The following is a 14767-nucleotide window of genomic DNA, read 5'->3' on the forward strand; positions in this document are numbered from 1 at the left end:
AATCATCCATTGCTGGTTTCCTAAAGCAGAGATTAGCTAGAGACTTATTTTCAACTAGTGTATTCTAGACTGAATGAAGATTAGAAAAAACTTCAACACATACAGATACTAAGTCTAAAAATTATTCTTGTCTAAAATGATATGTAAGCAATGTTCTTACCTTCAAAAACTCTGAAAGCTTTCTTGCAGCTTGGTAGAGGCCATTTTGCAGAATTAGATTTTTGAAAACTTTCTTGTAACTTCAGATATTCCGTAGGGAAAAAGGATTTTGTAGAGTTGTTCAATTCTACAACAATTAATGGTAAACAACACATGTATGAATGCTGTAAATATAGCAAAAATTGTAAATGGCTATGTAACAAATTAAAAGTGCCTTGTCTACTGTGAAATGCATTTTTATAATTATAACATCTCTTCAAGTTTTTTTGAATCAAAAATCCTTTCCAGACATGGCAAGAATAAGAATTAAACATGCTGTTTCCTCAGAAATAAAATGTTTGGAAGAGATGATGTCAAATGCCTACAAAACAAAATACATTCTAAATCAGTTAATTTAATTTACAGGCCTATGACAACTTCTATGAATCTATCAGTCTGACTATGGTTAATTCTCAGCTTGTGTTGTTTTTTGTTTTAACAGTCACTCAGTAACAGACAGTAATGCAGAGAAAAGAGAAGTCTAAAAATTATTTTGAACATTTTTAAAATACAGCATTAACAGGAACATTCATAGAATCTTTAATGACAGGTTGTAAAAGTTGATAATAACCTATGAATCTCAAGAGCTTATCAGGTCATGAAAATGTAATTTCAGTTAATATCTACATGGTCTGCGAATCAAAACTGGAAAAACTAACTCATCCAGAGAAATAAAAGAATGGAAAATAAAGTTTAAAATTAACAATATTTTCCTACTACAAAAAAGAATTGATCTGATGATAGCAGACAGAGTTGTCAAGTTAGCAATTAGTATGAAAAACCCACATTTTCGATTGCTTAACAAATATTCTATCCCCTAAATGTCATGTCTCCAGATAAATACTAATAAAATAGCTGCTGCCACAATTCCTTGTATGTCTTAAAAGAAAGAAAAGGCCCTTCAAGGACCTCTGAAAAAGCTTATGTACTATTACTTTACTTTATTCATTGCAATTTTTATTTTCAAGGATAGAAAAGATAGAAAAGGCTCATTTGATGTAGGCAACAGGACAAATGAATCATAGAATCACTGAATCATAGAATGGTTTGGATTCATCTAATTCCAATCTCCTGCTACAGGCAGGGACACCTCCCTCTAGACCAGGTTGCTCAAAGCCCAGTGCAGCCTGGCCTTGAACAGCTCCAGGGGAGGGGGCATCCACAGCCATGCTGGGCAACCAGTTCCAGTGTCTCACCACTCTCACAGTAGAAGAACTTCCTGATATCTAGTCTAAACCTACCATCTTTCAGTTGAAAACTATTCCCCTCAGCCTGTCACTGCATGCCTTTTAAAAAGTCTCTCCCCAGCTTTCCTGTAGGCCCCCTTCACTACTGAAAGGCTGCTATAAGTTTTCCTCGGAGCCTTCTCCAGGCTGAACAGCCCCAGCTCTCTCAGTCTGTCCTAATAAGGCAAGTGCTCTGGCCTGCTGATTATCTTCATAGTCCTCCTCTGGACCGTTATTATTGTGTATATACACTTCGAAGTGCAGCAAAGTCCTCCAAATACCACAGAGGTTCTTTGTTGTAATGGAATTTCATTTGTGGCATTTGAATTTACCTTTTAAAGCTCCAGGTACAAAAGACTGATTTATGCTACTCCATATAAGCTGATCATTACTCACCCTGTGTTCCTATTGCTTAAAGACAGGAACACCAGAGAGAAGAGAGCAGAGGCCAGGAAGAGAGGATTTAAAAAGAAGATAGGAGAATTCTGTAGCTCTGCCAAGCTTTATCTGCACTTATAGCAGAATTAAAATAATGAAACCAAAAAGGTTTGTTTTTTTTTTTTTTTGGTAATTAAGTTAGCCATTTAAAAATAACTCCAGTGAAGTATTTTGATACAATGTATGTTTAAAGTGCCTGAAGTTTGTAAGATTTATTCAGCAAGAAGAAACCAAGGAAATACAAAGTATCAGAATCTCACTTCAAACATCAAAAAGGTTTAAGCCTGCATGAAACAGTCCTAGAAAGAGTCAAACAAAAAGAAATCTTCACAATAGATAAAAAGACTAAATTTTGCTCTCAGTGGATTCTGGAAGTACTCATTGCACATTATTATCTCTTTGGACAAGAGACTAATTTTATGACTGTACACTGTACTTTTAACTACATATTTATTCAGATCTCTTGAAATTCAACAAAGGCAAGAGGGGAATAACACCTTGTACAGATACAGTCCGGGGCTAATGTAACCCTGTGGATAAAGACATATGAGTCTGGTGGACATCAAGTTGACTGTGAGCTAGCAGTGTGCCCTGTGGCCACGGTCAGTGGCATTCTGGACTGTATGAGGAACAGCATTGCCAGCATATTGAGGAAAGTTACCCTCTCCCTCTACTCTCCCTCTGCTCTGCTCTGGTAAGGGCACATCTGTAGTACTGTGTACAGCTCTGGGCTCCCTAGTACAAGAGAAACATGGAGTTCCAGAAGAGGGCATAGTAAAGGGCAATTAATGATGAAGGGACTAAAGCATCTCTTCTACAAGAAAGGCTGGGCCTGTTCAGTCTAGAGAAGAGAAGGCTCATGGGAAATCTGATCAATGTGTATCTGAAGAGAAGGTGTCATGTAAACTGGGCCAGACTCTTCTCAGTAGGGGCCAATGTTAGGATGAGAGGCAATGGGCACAAACTCAAATAGAGGAAGTTCTGACTGAACACAAGAAAAAACTTCTTTACTATGAAGATGACTGAGTGCAGGAAATGGCTGTCCAAAGAATTTGTGGAGCCTCCTTCCCTGGAGATGTTCAATAGCTGTCTGGACACAATCCTGGTTTTGCTTTAGGGGATTCTGCTCAGACAGGAAATGTTGGAGTAGATGATCTCCAGAGGTCCTATCCAACATCAACCATTCTGTAATTCTCTGTAATACACAAATGAAAAATTAGAAGTAATTTTCTACACTGGAAAAACTTTCAATTTGTTACCTGTTTGGAAAAAGACTCTGGCAATTGTAGTGCGACACAGTGGACATGGAGTGCTGGCTGGATTGTCTTTGGCAAGCATCCTTAAGCATGGTTCACAGAAGATATGGTGGCATGGGTAGCACATGTAGGGATTGAAATAAACATCCAGGCACACTGCACAGAGATAGCTTTCCTTATCTCCTCTGAGTTCAGGCTCATCGTCTGTATGCAGATTATCATTCGCAGTCTGCAAGAAGAAAAAGAAAAAGAAAACATCTCTGCACAGCTCATCTCAAAACTATTTTGGATAAACTAATCAGCAGGAAAGTGTTTTAAAGAATGGTTAATAAGTTAGTACACATTGGTGATATTAATTTTTAATATAGTTTACTTTTAATGTGGTGATTAAACATATTGGTAGGACAGGAATATGTCATAAGTATTTCAATAGAATATCATATGAGACAGTAAAAGAAAGAAATAACAAAAGCAGTAATGTTGAATACAGCTGCACTGAGGTCACATTTTTTTAAAATAATTTTTAATGATATACTTACAACTATTATGAAAATAACTGAATACTTTCCCATGAAAGGCAAAACAAACTAAAATCTAAAAACAAAAATAACCTGGACATTGTTCTTCACTTGAGAAGTCATTAGCGAAGTGCATGCTTCAGCATGAACAATGATTCACAATTTTATTATTATAATGCAGAAACTAAACTTTAAAGTAGAAAGTTCAGTTGAGTCAGGGATTTCTTGTAGGTTCCAGAATGCATACTTGACATTCTAAATTGATACGACTTTAAACTAAGGTTGAAGGTGAAGGGAGATGATAGCAAGCCTGCACATACCAAGGTGTGGGACAGCATAGCTGGGTTAGTGGGACAGGGTGCTAGCAGGTCTCTCAATCTGCTGCCCTGACATGTGCTGGCAACACTGCAGCGCACTTGAAATCTTATGACAATATGAGCCAGGCAACACTGAGGCAACAGGAGAGAGGAATCAAGGAGCTATCCTTCAAGAAAGCAACAAGGTTGGCTGCCAGGTGAAGTGCCTCTACACCAATGCATGCAGATTGGGAAACAAACACTAGGAGATGGAAGCTACTGTGCTACTAGCAAACCACGATTTAGTTGCTGTCATTGAAACCTTGAGGGAGGATTCTCATGACTGGAATGCGGCTACAAACTGTTCAGAATGGAGAGGCAAGGAAGGAGGGGAGATACTGAACTCTACATCAAGGAAGGAATAGAGTGTGAAGAGCTTTCTCTGAAGAATGGCCATGAGAAAGTCAAAAGCTTTGGTTGAGAGTTACAGATCAAGACAATGAAGGAACCTTGTGTCTTGGTGTTTACCAAGGCCATCTGATCAAGCAGAACCTGTTGATGAAGGCTTCTTTCTCCAGCTACAGGTGGCACTGAAATTATAGGCTCTCATCCTGCTGGAAGCTTAAACCACCCTGACATCTGCTGGAAAAGTAGCACAGTGAGCTGCAGGTAGTCCAGGAGGCTCCAGGAATGCACTGAGGATAACTTTGTGAGCCAAGTAACAGCCCTGCAAGGGAAGAAGCAATACTGAACCTGCTGTTGACCAATACATGTGAACTGATGGGTAACATCAGAATTGGAGGCTATCTGGGCAATGGTGGAGTTCATGCTCCTGAGGGATATCAGACAGAGTTAAATCAGGATGCTATGTTTCAGGAAAGCTGAAGTCCAGTTCTTCAGGAAGTTAGTCAAAAAAACTTCCTGGGAAAGAGCCCTCAAGGGCAAGGAAGCAGAGTATAGCCTATATCTTCAAGGATGCTTTCCCTAGTGTAGGAAGTCAGGAATGGAAGGCAAGAGACTGGTATGGCTGAACCAGGACCTGCCCGTCAAACTGGAGAGCAAGAAAACACATGGCAATGAAAGTAGGGACAGGTATCCTGGGAGAAGTATAGGGATGCTGCTAGGCTGTGTACAGGCAGGGTCAGGAAGTCCAGGGCCCAAATGGAACTGGACCTGGTAAAGCCTGAAAAGAACAAGAAAGGCTTCTAAGGTACATAAACTAGAAAAGGAAAGTTCAAGAAGGTGTACCACTCCTAGTGAGCAATATACGTAGGCTGGTAACTGGACAAGAAGGCTGAGGTACTCAATAACTTTTTTGCTTCAGTCTTCACTGGCAGCTGCTCTTTGCATATTCCTTGAGGGGAAGGGTCTTGATGAGGTGCATCCCAGAGTCCTGTGGGATTTGTTTGATGTAGCTGCCAAGATACTCTCAGTAATATTTGAAAAGTCATGGCAATCAAGTGAAGGTGAAGCCACTTGTAAATGGAAAAAAAGGAAATATCACACCTATTTTTTAAGAAGGGTAGAAAAAATGGCACAGGGAACTACTGCTCTTTCAGCCTCATCCCTGTGCTGGAGAAGACCTTGAAGTAGATCCTACTGGTAGCTACACTAAGTCACATGGAAAAGAGGGAGGTAATATGATACAATCAGCATGGCTCGACCAAGGACAAATCCTGCCTGACCAAGTTAGTGGCCTTATATGATGGCATAACTGCATCAATGGATAGGGGAAAAGCCATTGCTTCATCCATCTGGACTTCAGTAAGGCCTTTGACCTGGTCCCCCATAACATCCTTCTCTCAAAATTGGAAAGATGGATGGACACCATTCAACTGATGAGGAACTGGTTCCAAGATCATACCTAGAGGGTAGTGGTGGCCAGCATCTCAATGCCTGGATGAAGATCAGTAAGGAGTGGTGTTCCTCAGGGATCAGTAATGGATCAATGCTCTGCAATATTTTCATCAATGACATCAACAGTGGGATTGAGTGCACCCTGAAAAAGTTTGTAGATGATGACATATTGTGTGATGTGGTCAACAAAACTGAGGAATGAAATGTCACCCAGACAGATATAGACAGGTCAAGCAGTGAGCCCAGGAGAAGCTAATGAATTTCAGCAAAATCAAGTGCAAGTTTGTGGCAATCCCCACAATATAGATGAGCTATGGGTTGAAAGGATAGAGCACAATCCTGCCAAAAAGGTGGATAGCAAGCTGGACATAAACCACCAATGTTGGCTTGAAGCCCAGAAAACTAACTTTATCCTGGGTTGCATCAAAAGAAGTGCGGTCAGCAGAGCACACATGTCCAAGGCACAAAATGCCTCCCCAGCAAGGACAGGCTGAGAGAACTGGGACTGTTCAGCCTGGAGAAGAGAAGGGTCTGGGGAAACCTGACAGTGGCCTTTCAGCATCGAAAGGGGGCCTGTAAGGAAGAAGGGGAGAGACTTTTTAGCAGTGCCTGTTTTGATGGTTTCAGACTAAAAGAGGGGAGATTCAGATTGAATATAAGGAAAAAGTTTTTTATAGTTAGGATAGTGAAGCACTGGAACAGGTTTGCCTGGAGATGTGGTGGATGCCTTGTCACTGCAGACATTCAATTGTCAGGCTGGACCAGACTCTGAGCAACCTGATGTAGCTGTAGATACTCCTGCTCCCCGCAAGGGAGCTGTAGATGACCTGTAAGGGCCCCTTTCTATGATTCCAATGCCCCTTGCTCAAGCATTGCTCTGCATCTACCTCTGTGGTAGCTCTTTAGAAGTCCATACATACTGAAATTTGGAATACCTCATGATACAATTCTACTAAATAAATATTACTTTGTTCTAAAGTAGCTGCTTGATTTGCATTTAGTTTGCTTGACTGCTAGTTGTACGTTTTGCAGGCCACTTCTGACACTTGTGGGCCATGGCAGACAACCACTGTCTGATGCTGGTGTAGCAAATATTAACAATAACTATTATTTTATGCCTATTGTGGACATGAGAGTCTCTGTTGATTTCAGGGGTGACTACATTTATAGCTTACTGGTTTGGATTTCTATCTTCTCTGATTACTGTCAGCCAAATGTTGCCTGGGACACGGACCAGTGAAAATAATGAATATCTAACAATATGGATACTGTGGAATGCATTTAAGAACACAAATAAAAAATATTTACCTAGAATTTATCAGCTGTATTAAGTAGTAGTCCTACCAGACTGTCTCAGCTCTATGTGATCTGCTTTTCAGAACAGTTGCCAAAGTGCTTAGAGATTCTGGCATGCTGTGACTTAAGTGCATGGAGACATCTTGGGTTTAGCACTGTCTCCAGTCATAAGATCACGTGAAACCTAGAGTGTCAATGCATAAGTGGCTCTTGCAACACTTATCTCAGCATTTACTACTTCAGCTTTCTCCATTCCAGATCTGATATGGGTCCAGAAAACATTTGCAAGTACTGAAATTTATTGCAAATGCAACTAGGCTGTCCTGACGCACTGCCAATGTAGTCTGCCTGGGACTATTATTTCTAGTTCTGTGCTGCAGGAAAACAACTATGTCATATTCTGGGGAAAGCTTGCCCAAAGGAGTGTTAGAGAAGCACTGCATTACACCTAATCAATTATTCTCTTTAACCCAGACTGTCCCTATACTTAGACAAATATCCCACACCTGAACAACATGGTAAAAGATCACTGGGAGTTGACTGCCGCTAGGTAATTTCAAAATGAAGGAAGCCTCACAACACAATTTCATTGACCTAACATGGAAACGACACTGGCACAGGAAGCAAGGAGCGTAGTAACAGCTTGATACATAACACAGATGACTTTGGTAGATATAAGGAAATTCTGATATGTTGCGACAAAAACATCCCCCAGTCCCAGCTCCAACCCACAGAACTCTGCCACGTAAGGATAAAATCATAATTAAAAGCTAGCATAAATCTAAAAGTTGTGGACTGGAAGCAATTTTTGCTGACTGGTTTTGATGAAGGCTGACTTGAGAGGAAATACATGATGTGTAGTTGAGCTATCTCGCTCAGGGGCTGCAAGTTAAACATTTTCAATGAACCAATTAAAGAAATGATGGAACTAGTGGCAAAAAGGCTGAGAATTCAAGGGTATATTTGTTGGTTCAGAGACTTTGAAATCAGGGTAAGATAAACAGACAGGAGAATCTCAGAGCCACTTACAATTAGAAGGCATATCAAAATCATCCTAATGTCCTAACTAGACTCCTGTTATGAATAATTCGATTTGCAGATCAGAGGAAGAGCTATCATTTCTACTGCTTTGCCCCTCTTCTCAAAAGACCTATCTATGCACACTGCATTATTTTAGAATCACAAAGCAACCTCCAAATATTAGTGCTAAGCTTGTGCAAATATTTTATAGGGTTACCATTTTTCTTCTGAAGTTAAGCAGTGCCTGAATATTTGAATTAGAAGGAGAGCTTAAGTGCTTGAGATCTTTGAAGTGTAAGACATACCACTACTCTTGCAGAACTATAATACAGACAAAATTGAGAAATGACAGACATCGAAGACAGTGACAAAAAGGAAAAGACAGTAAGGTGCTACCAGAAAAACCTTGAAAGCAAAACAATACTACTACTATTACTAAGAAATGAAAGAAAGTTAAGAATCCACAGAAACTTCAACCTTCTCAAGTCTCTTGGGAACTGCTAAAACTGATAGTATCATCTGGCTATAATTTCTAATACTTCATGGATAGGTAGCAGAAGGTCATTAACAAAGTACCAAATTCTGCTTGTATTGTCTATAAACAGCACCAGCTAAACGTAAGGACTATAATGTAGTTTGGCTCAACTGTGTGGAAGAGTTTAATTCTATCTCACATTCAGAGATAGCAATTAACAATGTGATATTTAATGTAAGGTTTACTCTACATTCTAAGAATGAGAAATATCTAAATTAGTGGGTTAGATATTAAAAAGATAACATTTTGTATGCGTGCTGCCAGAAAACGAAGATTGAGAGAAAAATTTGGGAGTATGATCAGAACAGCACTTGCAGTTTTACCCAGCAGACAACTTAGCACCACACAACCGTTAGATCTCTTCCCCTTTCCATTGCAATGATGGAGAGAGTAGGAAGAAAAAAGCCCCCAAAATAACACAGTAGAACTTGTGGATGGAGATAAAAAATAATTACTAATACACTTATACAGAAAAGGAAGAGAAAAAAAAATAATATTATGCATATATACAAAACAAATGATGCACAATGCAACTACTCACCAGCTACTGACTGATGCCCAGTCAGTCCCTGAGCACTGGCTGCACCCCCAGCCACCTACTCTCAATTTTTGAAGTTGTTTTTTTTTCTTCCCCTTCCCTCCCTCCCCCCAGTATTCCTTTGGCTTGTTTAGATCAGCCATCCTGGCTGTGTCCCCTCACAGCTTTTTGTGTCCCCTCCATTTCCCATACAAGCAGGAAAATACAAAAAGTTGAAATGTCCTTGGTTTGTGCAGCTACTGCACAGCAACAACTAAAACAGCCAAAATATAGTATCACACCATAGAATCATAGAACCATAGAATGGCTTGGGTTGGCAGGGACCTCAAGGATCATTAAGCTCTAACCCCCCTGCTGCATGCAGGGCCACCAACCTCCGTATCTAATACCAGACCAGGTTGCTCAGGGCCCCATCCAACCTGGCTTGAACACCTCGAAGGACAGCGCATCCACAACCTCTCTGGACAGCCTGTTCCAGCACCTCACCACTCTCTCTGTGAAGAACTTCCCCCTGATATCCAACCGTCAACTTAAAACCATTTCCCCATGTCCTGCCATTATCTACTCTTGTAAAGAGTTAACTCTTCTCCTGTTTATAGGCTGTCTTTAGGTACTGGAAGGCTACAATGAAGTCACCCTACAGCCTTCTCTTCTCCAGACATTATGAAGAAAAAATCAACTCTGTCCCAGCTGAAACCTGGATAACAGCACTCACAGAACAACACGTGCACGAAGATGACAAACACTGAAGAGAAAGGAAAGCCTTAAGAGAAACGTCATTTTAAATGAAGTAATTTAGAACGTTTTTAAAGTTATTTTAAATGTTCTTAATTACAGAGAATGATAATGAAGAAAATATCAGTTCTGCAATTCACAGAATTACTTTGCAAAATGAACTGCCTGAAATAAAACCAGGAAAAAAACACACACATAAAGCTGTATTTCATAGAAATATTACGCCAGCAAAGATTAATGATCAAAGGTTGATTTCTGAAAGGCTCTGAAGCTAAGTAAACATTACAGAATGTTTTCCACATATTTCACTTTTTAATCAGAAGTATAAAGGTATCTATGAATGCTTTAGGAATGTAAATGTAAGTCCAAATTAATTAGCAGTTGACTTATAAGTTCATAATAATGTAGCAATAAATTGCCCTGAAATGATAACAGAAGATGACTACACATGCCTCATAGGGCTACATTCTCTAATACTTCTAACAAAGAGTTAAAATAGAAGAATGATGTGGATTCTCCAACAACTTCCATCATGGAAGTTTCAAGGGTAATCCATTCAGCCTGGACATGCTTTTATCAGGTGACTATTTTGTAGTGTTGTGATGCTAAGAATGAGAAATAATCTGTAACAATCTGGGAAGCGCTAAGAAGCATAGTACTGTGCTGTATGGTGGACTAGAAAAACACCTAGCAGTGTGAAGTGCTGGCTTAAGTCTAGTAATGCACAGGATGAAATAGCTGGGCATTGCATTGAATGAGATTGTTTAAGGGTGATGGAGAACTCTGTGGAAAAATACTAGGGAAAAATACATTATTAGTGCATAGCTCATCAAATACACTCGAAAACTCTTACTTAGTGCTTAAAAAAAGTTCTTCATCCTCTCCATAAAACTTTGCAAATCCCATTTCAGACTGCATTTGTAATATAATATAATGACCTTTTTTTTTTTTTTCCAGATAATGACATATGTAGTGATCAGACTAGTGGTTATGTAGATTTGTTAGGAGGAAAAAAATCTTGTTCTGTCCTTGGATGCATAATGTAAAGGTGGATAAACTGTAGTTTCTTTGCAGAAGCAACAACTTCTCTGCTTTCTTACGTGTACAGTACCTCAAACAGTACCTTGAAATGGGAACAGTGGTCTGTGAGAGAGGAATACGTAAAGCCACTTTCTTGTGTTTATAAACCAGGAGGAAGACCTGATTTGCTGTACATTTGGGTACCTCACATTTTGAATGCATAGTCTCCTTTGGTCTCTTGGAACCTCTTCCTTTGTCTGTTCCCTGCTATTCATAAACTGAACATAAACGATACAACAGTGATCTCCAGCTCTAAAGACTTCATTCATATTACATAATCAGAACTGTACACTAACAGTCTGAGAAGTTTGAAAGAATGAATATAGGTTCTCTTGTACAGAAATAGATCAAGACAAAATAAATACTTGGTTATTATTGGAAAAGAAACATCCGTTGTTTTAGCCTAATTTCCAACAAAAATTCAACTCATCAGATTTCCATATCTGTCAGGTTGTCCCACAGCAGCTTTGAAACCCATTAGTCAGTTGTAACCAAATCTGATATAATGGTAGAACTCCCTGAAAATTTAATAAAAATTGACAGATAGACTGAAATGAGTGCCATCACTTTAAAACTATTTAAGAGAGTTGAAAGGAGGGAGATAAAGATAGTGTAGAATACAGCTGAGGTCACTTGGTTTGTTCAGCCTGGTGAAGCCTCATGATGGCCTACAGCTTTCTCTGGTAAGTAGCAGAGGGGCAGGCACTAATCTCTTCCCTATGGTGACAGTCACAGGACCTGAGGGGATGGCATGAAGCTGCATCAGGGAAGGGTCAGGTTGGTATCAGACTAAAGGTTCTTCAGCAGAGGGTGGTCGGGCCTTGGAACAGGCTGCCCAGGACAGTGATCAGAGCCCCAACCTGCTGGAGTTCAAGAAATGCTGATTTTTGTGTAGCTTCATGTGGTGCCAGCAGCTGGACTAGATCCTTGTGGTCCCTTCCAACTACAGATATTCTGTGATTCTGTGATTATTGTGGGAAAGTTTGTAAATGTCTACAATGAAGACCTGGAAGACCAAAGTGGGAAGATGGTGTAAGAGAGCAGTACTGCAAGGAGCTTTAACATCTAAATAAGAGCTGGGATACTTAGGGGTAGAGAGAGTAAAGGAAGCAAATGATCATAGAAGGGAGGAGGCATAAATATGTTAGTTCTAAGATATGAAGAAATAGGAAAGTAGGTTTTACCTATTCACATAACAACTTCTAGTGGTGATAAAAGCATTAATATGTTGTTGCTTTGATCAGAAATCATGTAAGCTGATTTCTGCAGACTAAACTGGTCTGAAGCAAACAAATCAAGTCCAAAATATAGTAGGAAAAATCATAAATCTTTGCTAAGTAATCTAGCAAAAATTCTTTCAGATCAGGTCATAAGGTCCACTGGGGATTGTATGCCTTTAAGCACTCTATTTTTGTTGACTGTTATGATGAATACACATCTTTTCAGGCTGCTAGCAAACCTAAGTTTGAAACAGTGCAAGCACCAATGAATACAGCTTACATACCTGTACAAATTAATCATTCAGTCTGAACTACATGCACTCTACAATACAACATTTTAGAAAGATCCAAAGGCAAGCTAAAAACTCCAAAGCATGGAAAAGCAACTTAAGCAGTTCCGCAGAGCTGCCTACTACCAGGAGCAATGGCCTCTCTTCAGACTCCCTCTGCTGTATTTGGGTTGGATAAACTGCTCAAGGGAAAAACAACTGAGGAACATTTCCTTCCACAGAGAACTTTTGTTTAAAGCAAGCAGCATATTTATTTTTATCTTTATTTTGTGTAATTTAGAAATAGCTGCAGGCAATGGTTATCCATATCCTTCAGTGAAGTGCTCTGCAAACCACAGCTTCTAAGGCAACTACTGATGAGACACCTGTGCTTTTAATATGTGAGGCTTTAAAGAGACAACAATAAATGAATAAATAATACAAGTGAAAATCAGGTTAATCTGAACAGATATTTGCACTCTTACCTCCAGTTACCTTCCTCTGTGTTTCAGAGAAAATAACAAACTACTTGTCTTCCTTCTTCTCAGAGAAGATATCCTCCTTAACACCCAAATTCCCTTTCCCTATTAACTGAAAGTTATTCTGAAGTTATGTTTATTCACAAAGGCTATTAATTTACTTATCTGAAAAGACATCCTTATCCCACATTTTTTCCCTATCCTCTATCAGCTTATCTAATCAAATATGCTTGATTTGATTTGTCTAATCAAATATTTGTGCACACACTAACTTTACTGTTTCAATCTCAGATTTTTTTCTTTCTTCAGTTAATGATGGCTACAATAGTACATATATGTACAAACTACAAACTTTTCTTAATACTGAATGATGACATAATAAGCAACACAGACAAGCTATATTTCTCACTGTGTTAAGTCTACTCCATCATTATGCACAGAACATAGTTGAGAAAATTAAGTAGGTTTTAAATGACAGTTAGGAGTATAGATTAAAAGGGCTGACAGGGCTGTGCACAGGCAACAACTCTTTGAGAGATACTCTGAGATCACTTCTCATAATTTCAATGGTGTGTTGTGCATCCTGAAATACAAATAAGTCTTGTCATGTGCTGGAAAATGTTCAGGTAGAAACATCTGTGGTAACTATGAACCAGAAACTGAACAACTGTTATGGATGGACACAGGGTCCTGGATCAGTATTTACAAACACTGGAACAGCGCTTCTGGACATTATTCACCGTGGTTTCTAAGCAAGAAGTCAAGCATCTAGAGCCAAGGAACTACATGCATTTCACTTACGTTATGTCATGCTGCCCCTTCACTGAGGCCATTTACAACAGCACCAGATCAGAGGTGCTGCCAATGGATGATGCAAGAAAATGACAAATCTGTCAATTCTATTGAGCCTTGGAGGACCAAAAAACTCCTCACATATTTACTGAATGCTAGGATGTCTTCATACCCACAGGGAAAATGTGGTTATAGAAAACCATTTAAAGAAAATAACTTGTGCTTGCCCCAAAGAAATTTCTCCTCATATTGCTTACACAGATTGCTTTTAAAGACTCTCTTGAAATTCAATACCAGTTGTTACTGAGACCTCTACTAGAATATAATATCCAAGTCTGAGAGGCTACAATTTAAAACTGACATTGAAAACTAGAAAGGGGACAATGAAATAAAAGCTTAAAATACATCTTACAACAGGAGGCACAGCAATTCAATCAGCCTGAAATTTTTAAACCGCTAGACGGAATAAAGAGATGACACATCTTATAGATGCAATTAATAATTCAAAGTGAAAATAAACCACACATTTTGTGAAAGAAATGAAGAACAAAAACCAAATCCCAAACATACAGGTAAAGGAGAAGAAAAGGATCTAATGTTTTCTCTTTTTATTCCAGTAAAGACCTCCCAGAACTGGCAATGAGTATTTTAATGTACTACTGATTTTACTGTTTTAATCAGGTTGAAACAAGCCACCCACACAGATAATGGAATTGTACCTGGTTATTTTATACATCTCCTCTTTTTTCATAAGCATCTGTTTCCCATTATGATGGATTTGACATTATTTACACATTTTTTGTAGAGAGTCATGGACAAACTCCGTGGTTTCTTTTATGAAGTAACTGAACTGATTTTCACAGAATCACAGAATCACAGAATTGTAGGGGTTGGAAGGGACCTCCAGAGATCATCGAGTCCAACCCCCCTGCCAAAGCAGGTTCCCTACACCAGGTAGGGAATTCTGAAGTAACTGTTATGATTTTGGAACATAAATCTAAATTGGCATTATTA

At 39.1% G+C, this 14767-nt stretch overlaps 1 protein-coding gene across 3 annotated transcripts in view; it reads right to left on the reverse strand.

Moving 5' to 3' along the window:
• The window catches only part of RNF180 (ring finger protein 180), a 75582-nt gene that overhangs the window by 19571 nt on the left and 41244 nt on the right, over positions 1-14767 (reverse strand). For all 3 annotated transcript variants that reach the window (XM_031608214.2, XM_090131368.1, XM_090131369.1), the window contains exons 5-6: positions 3122-3347; positions 161-286 (exon numbers count right to left, since the gene is read on the reverse strand). In XM_031608214.2, the coding sequence (XP_031464074.2) occupies positions 161-286; positions 3122-3347 (352 nt within the window). The remainder of the gene's footprint in view (positions 1-160; positions 287-3121; positions 3348-14767) is intronic.

The sequence above is a fragment of the Phasianus colchicus genome, chromosome Z (assembly GCF_987193195.1).
Source record: "Phasianus colchicus chromosome Z, bPhaCol1.hap1.1, whole genome shotgun sequence".
Lineage (NCBI taxonomy): Eukaryota > Metazoa > Chordata > Aves > Galliformes > Phasianidae > Phasianus > Phasianus colchicus.